The 19,940-nt window shown below is 39.4% G+C and overlaps 1 protein-coding gene across 1 annotated transcript in view; it reads right to left on the bottom strand.

Annotated features, from left to right (window-relative positions):
* NHSL1 (NHS-like 1) overlaps positions 1-19,940 on the bottom strand; it is a 99,435-nt gene that overhangs the window by 9,897 nt on the left and 69,598 nt on the right. Inside the window, exon 4 of the mRNA XM_010001748.1 lies at positions 12,650-12,842. Within this exon, the coding sequence (XP_010000050.1) occupies positions 12,650-12,842 (193 nt within the window). The remainder of the gene's footprint in view (positions 1-12,649; positions 12,843-19,940) is intronic.

Raw genomic sequence — 19,940 nt, 5'->3', positions numbered from 1 at the left:
TTTGCTTTGTGTAGATTCTCTTGCTCTCAGGAAAATGTGGCCTTTTTCTGCTTCTAGTAGAGATTTGCAGCAAAGCTAGATACTTGGACCCTGTCAGACATCTCAGATAATCTGAGATACTGTCAGATACTGCAGGAAATCAAGAGAAATATTTGCATATTCTGTACACTGTTATTAAGAACTGTACAGTAAGAAAAATAATTTTGTTTTCCATGTATATTTTTTCTATGGAATAAGGTTATAAGAGAGAGAAAAACATCCAAGCTGACATTACAAATGTTTCTAGAACTGATCACTGATAACAACTACTAGCCAGTTAAAAATAGCTAGTGATAAAAATCAGTGCACTAAGTTATATAAATAATCAAAGAGGGCGTTTTTCTTCTTTCTGCCACTATGAAATGTACACACACACACGACAGAGGATGGGGCTTGAGAAGAATGAAGCTGTCAGCACTACAGCAGGTATCTAATGCCATCACATACTGACCTGTGGCTGAGAGCACCTCATTTCAGTATGCAGTACATCTGTAGGCACAAAGGAAGCTAAATGCACTCCAAAAGCAGCATAACACACAGAGCTTATGCTTGTTTAAGATGTTACTGCTAGAGAAAATAGGTGGCAAAGCAGGAAAAGGCTAGACTTGCTAAACCTCCCCTTTTGTTCCTTCCAAAACCAGGAGTGTCAGAACGGATTATTGGGACATCCTGTTTATTGCAAATAAACAGTGATGCTTTAAAATGTCTGAAATACAAGATGAAACCTAGGCACTATGTCTAAGCTACTAAATTAAAGAGGCCAAGGACCCTTCTTACGTCAATCCAAGCTAAGCTCTCTTCCAGCAAGGATGGCTGTATCGAAATGCCTAGGGGAGAGGCTCGTGCCCTGGCACCCATGCCCAGAGCAGAGGAGCAGGCTAACAAGAGAACGACTGGAGCACACTGCTGAGCCTCAGTGCTGCCCCGTGTAGCAGGGAAAATGGTTCAAAGAAAACCAGCCAAGGGAACATTTAGGACTTAGGCAACCTCTTGAAATGTTAAGGGCTTAAGATTTTGGTGGAATTCAGAGGAGAGTAGCTAGAAGCATTTTGTTTGCAATTTGTTTCCAAATGCACTGTAAACCCCTCACTTGCTTCCAGAGTAACACTGGAAAACAAGGGTTTTCAAAAATCCTTAAAATCAAACTGCCTTTGTTGGTACTGCAGCTAGAAGATGAACAATACAATCCTAAGTGACAGCTCAAACCTGTAATTGACTACTACATTGAAAATGCCATGTTTCTCAGAAAATCCTGTATTTTAATAACAGTCAGAAGTTACAGGATGTTTCTGCAACACCAAAACACCAGAACTGAATCAGTGCTTACAGAATACCATCAACATGTCCATCTAATTGTAGGGGTGATGTCTGAACAGACAGCAGCAAAGTGTATTGCAGAACTGGACATCAGGCTGCAGCATGAATGTCATGAAGTCAGAAGTGGCTGCAATCTGGTGCTATGATACATGCAGCTGAAAGTAAATAATAATAATCTTGTCTGCATTTTATATTATCCTGTGTCCAGCAGCCCTGCAGCCAGTGCTATGTCCACCACAGGAGACCTGCAGCTACACTCATATATTTTTATAACCTTACTTCTTGCTGATTTGAAAATATATCTTGGGGCAAATGCACACATTCAATGTAGGTGCCAGCAGCAAGTAAAGAACATCCACTACCTGGAACCAGCAGAACATGCATTAACACCTCTTGGCTGGAAGCCCAGAGAAGAGGTTCAAATGCATATCCTAGTTCCAAGCACTTGATTCAAGATAAGCACATACAGGTTACACCAGTTTTCCCTGACTCAGGTAGTTACTGGTGTTGCTCATTAGAGGTGACAGGGACTTAAGAGTGACTTCAAACTTGATGGAAAAAAGAAAATGTTTGCAGGTAATCCCTAGAGGCAGATACCAGCTACAACAAGACTCCCTGCCTCCCTGTGACTCTGGTGGCACCAGCAACTTGCTGCAGAGAATCAGCAGAAAGGTCCTCTTCATTGAAATTAGTGTAGAAAACAGCAGGTTTGAGAGACTAAAGATTGCTGGTATCACAAAGAAAACGTAGTCTCTCTTCTCACCAATTTTTTCTCCTAAAAGCACTTGTCTCTTGTGCCACAGGCACGTTCCTAGGATTTGTTACTTTCATCTTCTCCCCATGCCCCAGCTGGCAATCTCCAAAGCTGGTGACCTGGCCAAGTCACTATGCAGGCACCACAACTTCCAGTATTACATAAACCCCCTGAGATTCTTCACCTATTTTACCCTAGTACTTCCAAACGAAGTAATTTTTAATAGACACAACAAGAAACAGACAAGTACATCGGGCTTGTTACAATTTTATGGAATTTTCACTGTGCTCCAGCATTCATAATCTTTTCAGTACTGCCAGCTAAAAAATATCCTGAATCCTCTTGCATATATCACTGCCACCCTGAAAGAGTGAATTTTAATGAAAATATAGGGAACAGCCTCTGGTAAGGATTATATTCCTGGTATAGCTGTCTTTCACCCCCCCATTATCAAAAAGCAGATGATACACACTTGTAACATCCAGATCTCTGGATGAATAGTGCTGGAAACGTAAAATTATGAGAAAACTACAGCTATAAAACCACTGTTAGTTAAAAGGCACTGTAACTCTGAAAGGGAAATACTCTCTCCAAAGACTGTTGAAGTTGCAACTTGAAGCAGGATGCAGAACTACTTGACTTGAATAGCTGGGTATTTGCGTGGTATTTCTGTAGGACCACTGGATGTCTGGGAACTCTTCTTACCCGTGGGACCTACAACTTGAATCACTGCTAGTGTCAAAGTGACTAATTGTAAAAGAGTATCAGTTGAGAGGAGACTTCAACAAAACATTTGGGCTTCAAAAGATCAGAAGATCCTACTGTGCCCCCAGTTTGCTCAGATGGAATTGTTTCCTCTGAGGCATGCCAAAGGAAAAGCTTCAACAGTCCCAAATGACAGGGGATCTGAGCTGTATCACCAGAAAGCAAACAGCTGTTCAGGTGTCAGTCATATCCATACTGATGACTGACAGAAGGTCCTACAGGTAACAAATCATTGTGAGTTACTCAAACGAGAGGCAGAAAAATAAGCTGAAGAAAAGTATATGAGGTCATTCTGACCCTCTGAACCCCTTGGTTAGGAAGGAAAAAAAAAAATAGACTGGGGGGAAATCACAAAGCTGTAAAGACACTGAATTGCACCTTAAGGAGGAAAAAAAAAAGGTCTTGAAATCATTCAAGGAAAGTAAACACAAAACAAATTTAAAAGACATTTTTTGAAAACCAAAACATTCTGTTTGATTAAAGAAAAGCAAAATGTCTAGCAAAAGGTAAAGAAATAAAAAGGTAAAAAAAACTTGAAGATGTTCCCTTCTCTCTCCCCTGCTTCGGTGAGGTATGTTTACTTGGAAGAAGAACCATGGTGGAACCAATACCTAGGTCTGGGACCTGCTTCTCGTGCAAGACAGGGAGGGGGGGGGTCTGGGACACCAGAAGCTATCCATCAGTGTGCCTGGGCCTGCACTAGTGCAGAGTTCTGGAGAAACACTCACACCCTGATAACTGGAACCTTCACAAAAAGAAATTTAGTCTGAGCCAGATCCTAGAGCACTGACATAGAGAAGGGACCATGGAAACATGAAGGCACTTTGCTGCTTTTATTTCATCTGGAGAGTTGGAACATGTGAAGGAAGCTGAAGGTAAGAGCCAAGAAACGAGTAAGGCCTACAACAAGTTCTCTCAGAGAGGTGCTCATCTCTACCAAACTTCTGTTTGGGAATAATCTCCTTGTCTGAGGGCAGAATACCACTTTGCATATAAGGTGTCATCTGAAGAAGACAGCTAGAGATGATGGATAATGGCAACAGAGAGCAGAGAAACTGAGAGCACAAAAACTTCAAGTAAAACACAATCTCAAAGTTTCTTGCTCTTTCTGCAGTTCTGATACAACACTGACTCCATTAAAAACATACATAATGTTTATGTCCTGTAAGACAATGAAGGTAATTCAGAGATATGCAAAACTAATTTTTTTATGGCCATGTTTGGCAGAGAGAGGAATGCTCTGTCATTGCCTCTTACTTTGGTGTTGCTCTGCTAAATAGTACTGCAAGGGTCTTGCTGTTAAAAAGAAACTGTTCAGAAAATAACTAGCACTTCTAAACAGGTAAGCATCTTACAGTCTTATGCTATCTCAGAATCCCATCTATCACAACACATTTTACTTATGCACCATTTTTTATGTGGAAGTTTCCAGGCTAGGCAGAGACACTGCTGGAAGACACCTGTGAAAACATAGAAGCATTACAATGCTCAAAAGTAGGAATGTTTAAAGACACTACAAGCACATGCCTCATGGGTGCAATTACTGATTCCTTTCAGTACATTTGGCTAAATTCTACCAGGGTACCACAGCTGCTGAGCTCAGGACACTAAGCAGTGCAGGCTCTCTATTCTGTCTGGTCTTTCTTGTTCCAAAGAAGTAAAAGTAGCCAAGGGAGAACCCCAGCAGTTTGGCCTGACAGAGGCTCTCTCACAAGAAATGAAAATACTTCTTAGCTTGGTTGAAGCTTTGAGGTTCTCTCAAGTTTCTCCTTCTTTCTGAAGGATAAACAAGAGGTAACAAAAATCTGCTGTAGGTGTTGGTTATTTAGCCTGCACACAGCAACTGTGGTGTACCAAGGGATTTTAACATTTGTGTAAATATTATAGCCATTCACAGAAATGCTTTAGGGGAGAAACAAAGAGATTTATTCAGCTGAAACCACAGGGAGAATGTCAATAGGCAAAATGCAATTGCTTGATTTGGAGTTCAGTCCGGATCCTTGTTCCGATCAAATGAACTGTGGAATGTTTTAAAACAACTCGTTGTTTATTTTGGGACAGCGTAAGAGAAATAGGCTACAGAAATATTTGGGGAGTGACAGGGGAGAAAAGGCAGAAAGAGCACTGAACAAGGATGGGGGAGACTTAATTTATTCCCAGCCTTGCCAGCAGCCTGGTGGGTGACTCTGGCTAAGTCACTTCACTGAAGCATGCCTGGTTTCCCATTCTGTAAGATGAAGACACTGATAACTGTTCCCTTCTCAAGTGCACTGTTTCAAGTGATGGAAAGCAATACACCAACAGGATGGACACTGCCATCAGAGTGTTTTCTTTGCATACATTTTGCTGTCTGGATGACATACAACCACCATGGAAGCAACATTAAGTTCCTCAGATAACTTCCACCATAGGGCAGATGATTGAAGCCTAACATGTCTGCCAGCTGTGGGCCAGGGAACTGTCCAGAGAGAGCTCCTGCAGTGATATACTGCCAGCCCTGAAATTTCCACAACTGAAAACAGGAGCCAAGGAAAACCTTCAAACAGTGCAACTTGAAATGTGCTCAGTACAGAGATGAAAGACTGAAATCAAGACCCTAAAGCCTATCACCCATAGCAAACAGACTGGCAACAGTCTAACTGGCAGACTTATAAGATATTAATTCAATATTTCTTTTTAAGATAAATGCCAACTACATTATCCATTTACTCCATCAGGTAAACTAGAGTTGATGTTTTCAAGCACTAATCAGCTGTCTGAAGTGGTCACAAACATAACCTCAAAGTTTTGGAAATGCTGCCAGCAGGAAGCATTCTCTACCCATCCACCCAAGTACAGCTCTCACCCATTTCTAAATCCATGTGTCTGAAAAAGCACCAGGAATCCCAACGGGTAACAAACAGTAGTTCTTCGCTCTGCCTTTCTCCACTATCTGCTCTCTTCTACATGTACCAAAGACCACCTCTGTTGAAAACTAAATCATTTTCAGAATACCACACTAGACTCAAGACAACTGAAACAATCCTGAAAACAGTTTAAACAATGCCCCGTATCAGCACAAGCATTTTTAAGGAGCACAAGTGATTTCACCTCAGCTCTAGACAAAGAGAGAAGCAATTTAGTTTAAAACGGAAAAAGGGATTATAAAAGTATCCATCCTGAACAGATAAGGAAGGATGAGGGTTGTCACTACTATTCCTCAAATCAGCTGTAAACTGGTCTCGGAGAGATGTAAAACAGCAGAAAGGAATCTTTCTTTAAGAATAATTCAACATTAAGCACTATGTAGGTTTGTTTCCAGCTTTGATCTTTAGTTAGAACAAATCTACTTCACTTTATTTAACTCTCAAGCTTGCTTATAGCTGATTGTAAGATGATAAATGGGTCATTCTCTCTCAGGAAAAAAGACAAATTCAAGCTTTGACATTCAGGATGACTCCAAGATTGGAAAGTATCTCCTGCCAGGTGGTAAAGCCCACTATCGACAGTTAAGAGGAAGGAAAGGAACTCACATTATGAGGAGTTGTTCCCTATGGCAGGCACAAAACAACACTCATCCCACAAGAAAAGATGGACAAAGACATCAGATAGCTTTGGACAAATCTCAGAGCAGCAGTTAGCATTAAAATCATTATGTGAGATCCAAAGGTAATGAAATTTAAGCTGCCTAACTTTAGCTGTCCCAACAGGTTAGGACAATTGAATTTTCTTTCTTGAGGGAGAAGATTCCCATGGCAGGATACTGTTTCATTATAGATGCTGAAGGAGCACAGTTCCACTCACAAACTGCTCTTCATGTACTTGCTTGCTCCTTGGCTTCTCTATGCCTGGCCTGTTAGCTCATTTCAAACCTATTCAGCTACATGTTTTTGCTTCTGATTCTGAAAAATCTAGAGAAAGCACCACCAACTGAAAATACAATTTTAAAAAAAGAGATGCAAAATGTGAGGTAGTAAAACTTACTGAAATAATCACTATGAAACAATTCCTCATGTAAAACACCTAAAATTATGCTCTGCCAGATTATTGTAAAAGACATTCTTCCTCTGTGAAGTTATCCTTTTGGAAAAACTGAAACATCTTTTGAAAAAATAACTAAGAATGACCAGACTTAAATCAAAGAGTTTTGCAATAAGTGGCTAAAAGCTCTGCCAAAATTCAGATTGCTTCATGAGACTTGAAAATCACATATGCTACTAACTGTGCAAGAGGACAGCCTGAGCATGTGTAAATGGGACCAAGTAGGCATTTTTACTCTGAAATACCTGCAATAGCTAATGAGCCTGTGTAAACTACTTCCAATCAAGCAACACTGATACTTAAGGGGTTGCCAATTAGATCTAAATTGAATGGAACATATAGAGGTCTTCACTGTTGATGCAACTCTCTGCAGATTCAGGAAGGCATCTATGAATTGTTTTACACCACTGAGTAATTATTTACAAGCCATAATGCCTGCCCACTTCAGTTTCCTTCAGTCAGTATCCCAGACTGAATTTCCAGGAAAGCATTAAAGATGAGAAACCTTACACCCCTGCAGATTTCCACTGTACCAGTACAGCATTTTCCAGTTGCCCTGTTCCCTTCAACAGGTGGAAGTCAACAGATAAAGGGTCCTAATTTCCCGATGCACAAGGTGGCAAGGAGGCACACATGTATTTGGAACTGTAATAGGCTATCAGACTGTATTGGTTTCATGAGCACTGGCAATGTTTTTAGTCGAGTAATGATAAGCAGTGACAATGAACAGTGGATGGAATACAGTTCTGATGAGCCATACCTAGCTCCTTTTGTATGCTGTCAGGGATTCCTGTAATAGTCTTTCTCCTTTTGACTTTCTTCGGCCGTCTTACCACCGTGTCTGTGTAAATTAGAGACCGCCGGATGCTGGCCTGGCGGTCGAAATTCTCCCCTAATACATGGTAGAACAAGCAAAGCAACATTACTTCCAAGCACGCTGACATCATGCACTTTCTTCCACTAGTTTTGTTGTAGAAATGGAAAAAAAGGCATTAATAAATGATGTTAGCTTGGTCCTACAATGAAGGTGTACACTGAAGGAAGATGCGGCATATGGTTACAGTAAGGCTTTAGACCCATATATCCATTACACAGTACTGCAGGTTTTTTAGGGAATTTTGACTTCCTGAGCCCAGCAGCTCTCATTCCACAAGTGAACCGAATCTTTGCTTTAATTTGTCCCTCTGTGGTATTTTGTGGCAGTTTTGTTGTTTTATTTTAAAGTAACGAGCTGCCAAAAAAGCAAATCTGCTCATGAAAATTAAAGATTACAATGGTTTATGCAGGAACAGACATTGCTATTGGCAACAGCTATTACAACGTTTTTGCACAGCTCCGTCATTAAATCACACAAGATGTTTCTTTTTTATTCCAAGTTGCTCTGAACCTGTCAAGTGTACCACATTTCTGATGGTGATCTTTTAACATGAATACAAATAAATACCACAGAGCACGCAGAGATCAAGCTGATCTTGTGGTGTCATAAATATTTCAGTCAGAGTGAAACTTTATAAAAGATTATAAAAATATACGACTGCAAGAGCTGAATAAAAATGTGTGTATAAGTGCACGTTGCCAGACAAAGCCTTATGATGACCATGTGCCGCATCATAATGGGACCCAGAAGCACCACTATCATTAAGCAGCTTTTCTTTAGGAATTCACTTTTCTTTAGAGGTTTATAATTTGGTCATTTTACTAGTAGCAAGATAAAACTTGCCCCATCAACTGTGAGCTGAATTAATTTTCCAACACTTCTAAAAATCTAACGACTATGCCCTGTATCTCACATGTAAGTTCCCTTTCTAGAAGTTGCAGCATTTTAAAGCACTGCTAAATGTCCTTTAGATGACCCATTTAAAGCTGAAATGCATAAAAAATCCTCATATAAGTATATGTGTTTTTTGCCTTGTAGAACTTTTTGAAAAATCAATGACCAAATTATTTACCTCTAAAAAAAGTGATTAATGCACAGTAACTAATATGCCATAAATATTAACCCTGGCTGACTGCACATCAGTATGATGTGTGTCATGCAAACAGCATAGAAAACTTATTACCTCTATAACAGGTAAAGATACAGACATATATTAAAGTATAGCATATGGACTTGTGAAAATGCAAGAAAAAAAATGTAGCGGTTTCATTCACCATATTGTAAATATAAAGACTCTGACTTTGTTTGACCGGAGCCGTGTGCTCCCATGAGCCACACTTGTGCTAAACAGAATCCTTGCAGCTACAAAGTGCCAGTTTGATCCAAGTTTCAGACTGACTGAAGTCAGGGCATATTAAAGGAGGAGGAAGCCCATGAGATCGATAAAATTTTGAGCTATGGATCCCCCTGGCTTAGTAGAAGTCCTGAAATACTGAGACAGACTATCCACTGTCTGGGCCATTGCCACTATTAGGACATTAGGACCCTTACAAGGTCAGGGTCAGGACAATTAGATAATCCTGTCCTGCATGATAGCAATAATTATAGACAGACTATAACAAATCCATACAATATGAAGAAGAAATTTTTAATCTCTGAAAATATCTTTATCCATTCAAAGGCCAGCAATTATGCCTGAGATGGTGAGTTGCAAGGAAATGAAAATACAGCTTTGAATGGCCTGGAATAAAATGTATTTGGTAAGCAGAGGGTGCAAACAAGGAGAGAGTCTTTTACACGAAGCTTCAGACAGCACAAACAGGATATCCATGGGGAAATGTTACTGTGTCAGCCAATCCACAGCAACTTCTTCCTCTGAGCTACCCAAGAGCTAACTCAACCAATCCATCTTCCATGGCTTTTGATAAACAAAGGCTTTTTCAAAGCCACTGTGTAATTTTACAGAATTTGTAAGTATCAGCTTCAGTAAATTCCAACAAGCAAAATCAGAATGTCTCCAGTCTTCTTTTCCCCTCTTCATCATAATTTTTTTAAGGACTATAACAATGTTAACATTAAATATATTTTGCAGACGTAAGGATACTTTTCTCCTTCTGTTACAGGTTTGTAGCAAATCATTTAGGCATTCCTTATACAGTTTTACTCAGTTTTCTCTCATGCAGTTTACTCAGTTTCCTTGGATTCACTGAAAATATTTAAGTATGTGCTTAAATCTCACTGAAGTCAGTCAAGCTGGACTCAAGCAAATGCTTAAATGTTTTGCAGGATCCAGCCTGGTGCTGATCACCTCCACCATCACCAGACTCCTCCATCTGGAAAGAAAGTTAGTTCCAGAAAACCCAGAAGAGCAGACACCTTCATACATCTTTTAACCCCCAAGATATTTAAAAGCAAAGACTGGCCACCACTGAAAATTCAGCCCAACCCCTTCCAGGCCAGAATAAGCTCAGCCCAGGCGCTCCCAAAGACTGAAATTGCTTCCAAACCCACATGTCTAGTCTGCAGCTTGTCAGCCTAATGCAATGCCCCTGCACCTTCAGGCTATCCAAAAGATTTTTACTACTACTAGTGCTGTATTAGTTGCAATTTGTTCACCATCGAGCCCCGAAAGCTGAACTCACGGAGCGTTATTGCACAGCCACGTGAGAGGCCTTTTTAGCAGAATCATTACTAATGCGCTGCTGAAAACGCTGTCAATTGCCAGCAGCCTCTTCAGAGTTAACCTTTTATTTCATGCCGGGAGTAATAAAATGGGAAGGTTTTTGACCTCTCTTCTAGGAGAGTGAGAAAAAGAGCAAACGAAGGAAAAAGCCAAACCAAAGCCATGGTTCATTCCACAGCACGTTGGTTAAATGGCACAGAAATTTTCGTTGTTTTTTTTCCTGTCTTGTGCAGTAACTTAAGGAAATTCACAGAATAAAATTACTCGGTGTGTGGGAGGGCAGAGGAGGGGAGCAGATTGTGACTTTTTAAAGAGGAACAAGGACAGTAGTTTTTTTGTGTGTTGTGTGCGGCCTATAGTCAGTTACTGCCGCTTGCCTTGTTTCGCAGCAGCAACATAACTATTCCAAGGGAAAGGAAAACAGTGGATCCCACAGACTAGTCCACATACTGCAACAGCAGTCTTCCTTCCCTGCCCTCCCTTTCCATCCCCTCGATTACCATGTATGTAAAGGAATAAAAGCTCAACAGCACACTACAGAAAGGTGACATATAGTATGCATGTGCACTATTTTTATCAGAAAAGTTGAGAACCACTGAGTTTGCTGAATGCAAACCAAACAGTTCAGGGGACACAAGGTTTGCTACACCAGAGTCGAATTAAGCTGCTTGAAGTCACAAGTGTTATTTATACAAACACGGTAACATTCCCAGCAACACTGAATTAAATCTATGAGTTATTTGATCTCATTTTTCTTTCCATCTGCTTTCTTCCATGTATTTTCAGTACACAAGGTCATTAAATGGAATAGCAGATTACTCCTTCTGTAAGTATACCCTGTTCCTGCTGTTGCAGTATCTAAGCCCTGCTCAAGCTCATTGATTATGTCAGATTATCTGTTGTTCCCATAACTCGGCCTTCTGCACCTGTATCCTACATTCCCTAGATAATGCCAACTGGCCTACCAACATTTCAGCATTGCACTTGTTTTCCTTCTGTTCATCTTTCCAGACCTGGGGGGTTCAAAATTTTTTACAGTCCTTCATGCTATTTATTTAAACTATTTTCTGCTGTTTATTTGAGGAATCTGTTCTTTTTCATTTCTCAGAGCCCTCTGATGTTTGTGAGAGGAATACTGCTCCTATAATACTTATATATTTAAATATTGTTAAATAGTATTATTTGAAATAGCAGTTTATAAAAATACATGTGAAAAAACTACTGGTAGTCACATTAGGAAAGTGAACGCCTAATTTACTTTCAAAACAACACCAAATGTTGCAAGCTATTGATTGTAAGAGGGAGCATGGAGCCAGAGAGCACCATATGGTATTTGAAATAAATTGGATATTGAATACCATCCTGGTTTTGGCAGGCAAACGGTCAGTTATTTGAATTAACTAATAACAGATAATCTTTATATTGTGCAAAAAAAGAAGGATTATTAAATTGAAGTGATAATTCAGCTTTTCACAGAAACTCTGATTACACACAACAAAGTATCTATTCTGCATTAGCCTTTAACATTAACTGCCAGAGCAGCAGTTCTGCAACTGTAAAGCCAAAGAGCATTTTCAAAATTATGAGCTAATACATAGTTGATAACAAGGAAGTTCAGACAATTGTGAAATAAGTGAAGTGTCTTAGCAAGGGTCCTGCTCGAAAACGTAGCCCTACTAACTTTTGAGGTTCTTACCCTGCTCTCCTTGACACCTAAACCTCTTGTTGCTGATAAAAATAAGACCCCAGAGTTCTTCTCCTTGAATTTTGTAACATTCAGTCTTTATAATACAGAAGTCCCTGATAACCTGCCTTACATAAAATTCCTAGAAAAAATCCTTAAATATCATTGGCATTGCAGAAAACATGATTTTCTGTTACGTATCTTCAGGGCAGTCCACAGCAAAGCCCTGCTATTCATGAACCCTCTTCTTGTATTTCATGAGTATCTAATGCCATTTCAAGGTGACGTTGCGTAGACTATCTTCAGAGTGATCACTTTAGGGAGTTTTGAGGTTTTTTCATCAAGTTTGAAGATGGACTATTAAACACAGAACACTTTTCACAGAAAGGTGCAACAAGGAATTCAGAATTCATGCATCAAATATAGAGTGTCAAACTGAACTGCATGGATCCCCTTTTATCCCTTCCCTCCCTCATCAGTGTAATGTATTGACTGAAATTAAAAGCCTACCAGTCACATTAATAGGAACCACATCTGTTTGGACTGCCTGTGCTTGCTGTCGCATTTTCTCTTCTGGCGTTGGCAGTGGCAGTGACTTAGTCCAGTTGGTTTGGGTGTTGATATCTGACAACTCGTTTGGAACTGGAGTTTTAGGCCTTTTGACAGTAACAATCTTTTCTTCTTCTGGGGAAGAGACAGGACACTACAAACAGAAATACATGCAACAATGTAAGTTTAATTAGAAAAAGAAAAAAAAAGTGTGACTATGGTATTACTATGGTATTGGAGCTGTAGTCAGCAGAACTGTTTGTCAAGCAATATATCATACTTTGACCTACACAAAGAGAAACTGAAAAAACCCCCAACAAACCAACAAGCAACAAAACACCTGGATTGTATTTATCCAAGACTGCTGATCGATCTAAAGAATATATAGCAAGGAGAAAGAAGAGTGGTCTTGAGCAAAGCACAGTAACTAATTATGTTACACACTGACCTTGTCCCTGGAGTGATTAACCCCTCCCAGTGCCCTATTAGGAAAATGAGATCTGTGCACTGCTTTCCTCTAGCTGGGCTAGGTTGTAAGGACACCTAAGGTCTCAGTAAAAAAGCCTGTTATGAAGAAAGAGGTTTTGGGAGACCTGAGTAAAAGAACCACTCTATAAAAACATCAGCCATGGACTGGAATGGCAGCAAGAATGACTTTGCTTTTGGCCTTAGAGAAACTCATGCCACAGCCAATTGGTTCATTTTGCCCATTTATCAAGGATGAAGCAATTGACAATATTAGTAGCCATAGAATGGTTATTTAAAAAGTAATTCCTTATCCTCTTTAGGCAGATTTCACCTCCATGATGGGTGTTTCACTTAAACAAAAAACCAAACAACCAATGAACCAAAAAAACTCTTATTCACAAAAAAAAAAAAAAAAAAAAAAAAAAAAAGCAATGGCAAAAAAAGCCATAATGAAGCTTTTTACTGACAGGACAGTACTAGACCATGGCAAACCTCGAAGACAAGCAGGTTCAAAGCATGGAGAAGACAACGCTGTGGCTTCTAGCAGAGGGCAAGTTACAAGCTCCAAGCAAACCTGGGAGAAGCAGCCTTCTCTCCTCCCTGCTCCTGTCAGCAAGGCACCCCACGGAATCCCAGAAGCAGGAGAGGAAGGAAATCCTGGAGGAAACCCAACCTCCACCTCCTCCTATCCCCAGGCAAAAGAAAGAGAACCATGGAAGAGAAACTGCTAGCAGAGAGATGTCTGCAGCTTCCTGACTCCTCTGCTTCAGGGTTGTTTGCTTGGGGACCCCCCTCCCTGCCATCAAAGCAGAGCTATAGTTCTCCCCCACTCTTTTCTTTATTCCTCTCTCCCTTTGGAGAACAGAATAAAACCCCAAATAAGGTTGTCAGTACTGGATCACTACCTCTCCTGGTACTTACTCCCTCACTGCTATACCCAGGCCTGAAAAGAAACACCATAGCTATTTATAACAGATGGATTTTTTAAATATATGTTTTCAGTCTAAGCTATCTTTTTTCTCTTGAAGCTGCCCACTATACAAAAGACACATACAGACACTACACTGCAACCACTGTTTATCATTTCTGATCTTAATTTTCTTCCTGTTACCATGCGGAGTTCCTGCTGTTTATAAATAAATAATAATTTATTTATTCATTCTATTATGGTTTCACTCTACATCCTTAGGACAGGGTCCAGGATTTTATTGAATAAAAAATAAAAATTAAAGTAATTCCCAGGCCAACAGTTAAACCACAGAAAAGTAAAATATGTACACATAATAAAAAAAAACAATTCAGGCAACTAAATTATTACTGATGCTATTCTCCAATCTGGAACCACATTTTGATACATGGCATCTTTTTTTCCAGGAAATAAACTATTTCTGTCAGTCTTGCATTTCTTTACTAGAGAGGCTATGGATGCCACACTGTAGGAAAGTGCCTGGGAAAGTCCCAGAAATTCTTTCAATACAAGCTTTCTTGGAGGACATAAATGTATTTTCAGGTCTGCATTGTTTTTAGAGGCTCTAAACCCATTTCTATAAAAAGACGTGAATGCTTAATTTTTTTATATGTGTACACACACTATTTATACATATATATATATATGTACAGTGTGGGCACACATATGTATATGCACTTACACACAAACACATGCACTTTTCCACCTCAGATCACTCAAATTTATAAAAAACTTCATTAACTTAAGCAATATGGGAGATAAATGCCATTGCAGAAGGGAAAGCTGCCTCCAAACCATGCTTCCCCACAATTAGGTTTAAAAACAGGTGAGAGAAAGAGTTTGTAAGGAGCGTGGCAGGGGAGTGCTAGTCCAGTGCCACAGCAGGCAGGTCTGTGCACTTCAAGGAGGTATCAGGGATCAAGGCAGAGAAATAATGCTTTTCTCTTTCACAAAGAGCTTTCCTCCATCTGGATCAGGGCACCAGTTTTGTGTGGGGTGAGGATGAGCTCCACTGACCTTCAGATACTGTGCTTGGTTGACACTGTCAGCATCAATATCTGTCATATTTGGACTGTACTGCAGTGCCAGGTCTCAGCTGTCATATAGCAGTCACCAGGGGCTACTCCAATATGTCAAGTGACAGAGACACTGCTTACAAAGCCACCCTTCCTCTTCCAGTAAATTACCCCAACCAAGCAGAATGTTATTTGGTGTTTTTTTTTTTCTATTACAGATAGATAGAAAAACTGAAGAATGGAAGTTAATCCTAATTATATAAAAAATAAAAATAAAAAAAATGATTGAGTAACAATTACAAATTTTGAAGAATTAAAAGTTAACTGGGGGCAGATGGAAGAAGACAGACAGAAAGGAATCAGCCCAGTGAGCATGCAGTGAATGAAAAGCAATTGACACCCCAAGAGAAAGAGCAGCTCATCTTTCAGCTTTCTTCACATAGGAAATTATTACCTTCATAGTTGGGATGAAAACAGGGATTTATGTATCTTTAGCAAACCTTCCCAGATTCACAACACAGAAGCTTGACCAAAGATGCAGTGAATTGCTGCTGTATAACAGGAGTCTTTTCAAGTAAGGTGTGCTATATCAGAAATAGAACTGAACTAGGCAGTACTTTCAGATTATGTATCTGCTTAGGAAAGCTGATATGATTATATTCTACTATGACTATGTTCATAATAGAAAACACCTGTCCCAATTTTAAAGGATCTCTGATTCATTATAACTTTATTACTAGACTGAAATGGCCACATTTCTGTGCAACGGGATGTTAAGACTCATCTCCTCAGGAAAAATTGTTGAGACTTGACCTTTTTAATGGACATGGGAAAAACATGGGATGGGATGCGAAAGGAACTGCCTTGAGCCTTGCAGTGTTTCCACGAACATGCATTAGAGGGAGAAAGCTTGAACTTTCTAAAGGAAAATTCAATCCATACAAATTTTATAATTCAGCATAGAAACTTCAAACTTCCAATTAAGTCATTTACATCTCTCTTTACTGCAAGCATTCCTAAAATGATAATTTATCAGAAAAACAAAACTGGAAAAATAAAGTAAACTCACACAGCCCTGTGGACAAGAACTATACCAATTCAGCTGTCTATTACTGATTCCTAACATCCAATTTCTTCTCTAGCCTTTTACTAGCTTTGATAGCTCAAGTGCCCCTTCACCAAATGCAGAAGGATCAAGACAAACAGTAACAGGAAAAAAACCCAAATCCTTAATCTTAGCCAATCAAAAATGTCACTTTATGTGCCTGCTTCAACTCACAGGGTTTCATACTGTGTTATGGAACACCACGTTATAAACACATGTGAAATTACACTTAAGTTGAATTGCTCACATCCTGCTCTAGTTAGTGTCCTCCAGACCAAGGCTCCCAATCTAGTCCCCATATTCTGACAAAATATTCTCTTTTATTACTTCCACACACAGATCTTCAGTTGCACTGGCCAAGTCTGCTATCCTGTTAAATCCTTTGCTTCATAACCTTCACTGTCTCATTAAGGAAGGAATTATTTTTATTTTTTTTGGTCGGCAGAAATGAGTGACCATCAAGCAAGTTATCACCATAACCAGCATTGCAGAAATGTGCCTTTCTTCTTCCACTACTGTGTTGCAATGGGATTAAAAACAGAAGGGCAGTCATACTGCAGCAGATCAGAGCTCTAAAAACCTACTTAGTGTCTGCCTTGTGATAATAGCCAGTCAATGACATACATATGTAGCTAGATCAGAGGATGCATGCAATGGATGCCTTCCCTTGAATATTCTCTCAGCATTGGATGGAGCCCTCCCCCTCCCTGAGAATTTACCTAGTTCCTTTTTGAACCCATGTAAATTTGAAGCAACCACAGTTCCTGCAGCAGCTGCAAAGTGTATGTGGTGAGTGAAGAATTACCGTCTTTTGTTTGTTCAAAGAGTTTCTGTACTCACTTCCTTATGGTTTGGCATTTTATGCTTTGCCTTGCTGTTTCAAGTGAGTAAAAAAAAAAAAAAAAAAGAAAAAAGTGAAACAATAAAATACATCTGCTGATTACAAGAGCAACTCCATGCAAGTGCAGCAGAGGGGCAGGGAGGCCAGCTGAGGGCACCACAACCTAGAACCACCTCCAGTTCTGCCAGAGTCCATGCCTGAGGGCTCTCAGGAGTTCCCATCTCCAAACTGGACTGTCCAACCTCTTCAGTCCCTCTTAACACTAAATACAATTTTGGATTAGACCTCCTCAAGTCCCTCAAGCCAACACAGTTAATGAATTTGTTTTCACTTAAGCTACTTAACACTCTCTTGGAGGTACAGAAAAGACAATTAACAGTTTGGCTTAGTACAGTAGCAAACATACACTTCCCCCCCCATATAAATAAGCAAAATAAATGTGTTTCACCCAAACCTTAACTGACTGTATCAAGGCAAAATTCGTAAGTCAAACGACAGGACCTGGAGAAAAATACCATGAGCTTTTGGCATACACATATTTTCATAGATGGAAAAAAGACATGATACACTGCATGCCTGGGAACAATTACTCTCTACAGCTCATATTAATAATTTTTTTAAAATACCTTACTCAAAATTAACAAGGTTATTCCTTGGCTAATTAAAAACCAATGAAGCAGCCAATTAAATAAAACACAATGTTCATTGGAGGAGGAGTTTCAAAGGAGGCAGATGTTAATGTTAAAGGAGACAAAATGGGATGAAAAAAATCACTGACACAAGTGAACAGAGGATATTGGACTGCAGACAAAAGAGGAGTAACAAGGAAAAATAAAGGAAGCAAACCTGGAATGACATTCTTCTATTGAGCAGTTGGGTTGCTTTTTCACTTTTAAACAGCAAACAAAAGCAAGTAACAGCTGAAGGCTAAGAACAGAATAAGACTACATATATGCTACGTGCTACAAGTAACATCAAGCTGCAGATACGGCAGCTGGATGGTCCCACTTATGGGAAAAGTACCTTTTTGCTCCAGGGAACCAAGTTACAGCAGGCGCTAATGCAAGACTGAGAGATGCAGTCTAACAGACTAGACTGTTGAGTGGGACAAAAAGAAACAGAGAGAATGTGTGATAAAAAGGGAAAGAAAAAAGAATAAGAAAAAAACACATATAAAAGACAAACATATTTAAAATACAAAATGTACACATTTCAGAACATAAAGGGAACCAGAACCTGAAAGTGGTAAATACATCTATATAACAATATATATCTGTGCACTGGGTAAATAAAGCAATACTGAAGAACTGGAATAGCTCCCAAGTCTCATCACCAACAGTGGTTAAGTAAGAGATGAGAAAGAAGGACACTTGTCACAGTACTGAGATGCAAAATCCAGATGAAGCAATTTAATCTCCAACAAACTCAATCAGGATCAGTACTGCAGTGAAGCCTGTGCTTCAATAATGTAATTTGTAAGAATCAACATTAGGACTAAAAGGGTAGTTCCAAGAACTTCATTTTATATCAACTACCCATCAGATTACTTCAGCTTTCTGTGTTTTTTAATTTTGCTTGCTTGTTTTTGAGTTGGGCTATCTTGCCTGCTTATCTCTAGTAGTTTGCCTTTGGAACAGCAAAAGTTCTGCTTATCTTAGACTAAGACTCACACTAACCACATGCTTTATGGTATGAGTATTACCCTCTGGTGACAAACACCCACCTCCTGAGAATGTTTGTGGATCGAGGTCTTCTCTCATATCACCTAGCTATGGTTCCATATTATGTCTCCACCAAAGACAGACAAGCAGAGTATCTGGCTACTTTATTTTTTTTGTTAAAGCAGATCAAAATGAGTAGGGAAAATGGTTTTCTCTGTGAAATCACCATGTAACAAAACATACCTTTTCTGCAAGTCGGTAATTATGTCAACTTACAAGCAAATTTTCAAACAGTAAATAGTTATTAATCCATTCATCATTATTCTGCTGTTCTCAAATTTCAACTATTGAAGTACTGCATGTACAGAATTTAAATGCTGGCTTTTCTGCTTTAAACAGTCAACAAAGCTACAAAGCTTTCATCTAATGGTGAGGAGTTCACATTTTGAATCATGGGATTTTGGTGACCCCAGTTCCACACTGTCACTGAAGAACTCTTCTGACAGCTGAAATACAACTTGCCCAAGGCATAAGACTGATCAGAATTATTTGGCACTTTACCAGTATGATTATAATACAAGTTCAGAGATCTGTTGTGGTAAGCAATCATTTTTAGAAAGAGTAAGCCATTAGAAAAAAAGCCAATTAAAAAAGGTATTGGCCAGAGGACACCAGTGAACACTCCATTGTACAATATGAAGGGAGAATCTCATGCTACCTTTTTACAAGGGATTAATGCCTTTCTGCCTTAAGAGTGGTGGGGTTAAGGTTCTGAGACAATCAGTAACATCCGAGACTGTCAACTTGGCAACTATCTTTCTCCACAGCTCTGAATCACCCTTTCAGCTAGAAATATTTAAAGGAAGCTCTTCCAATTTGAAATGGAAGTGCTATGCTATCCTTGAAACATAATTTAGTTGCATTATTTTTTTTTTAGACTGCTTAGAAATCATTAGTGACATGTTAGGTTAGCACACCAAAAAACCATTAGCCAAGATTAGGATGACAAGTCTTAGTCCCTAGGAGGCCTCACCCTATTCTTATATGCTGTCATTCAAATTGTTAAAAGAAGTGTATTTGTATTTTTTTTATTTTGCACTAGTTTTACATGGGCAGATGGTCATAGACTGCACAGCATTGGCTAGGACCAGATGATAATATATGCATATATATGCAGTACATTACAAGCAACAA

The sequence above is a fragment of the Chaetura pelagica genome, unplaced genomic scaffold (assembly GCF_000747805.2).
Source record: "Chaetura pelagica isolate M959 unplaced genomic scaffold, ChaPel_1.0 scaffold307, whole genome shotgun sequence".
In the NCBI taxonomy this organism is placed as follows: Eukaryota; Metazoa; Chordata; class Aves; order Apodiformes; family Apodidae; genus Chaetura; species Chaetura pelagica.
Note: the sequence above shows the minus strand (reverse complement) of the source record. Positions and strands in the feature narration are given on the sequence as shown.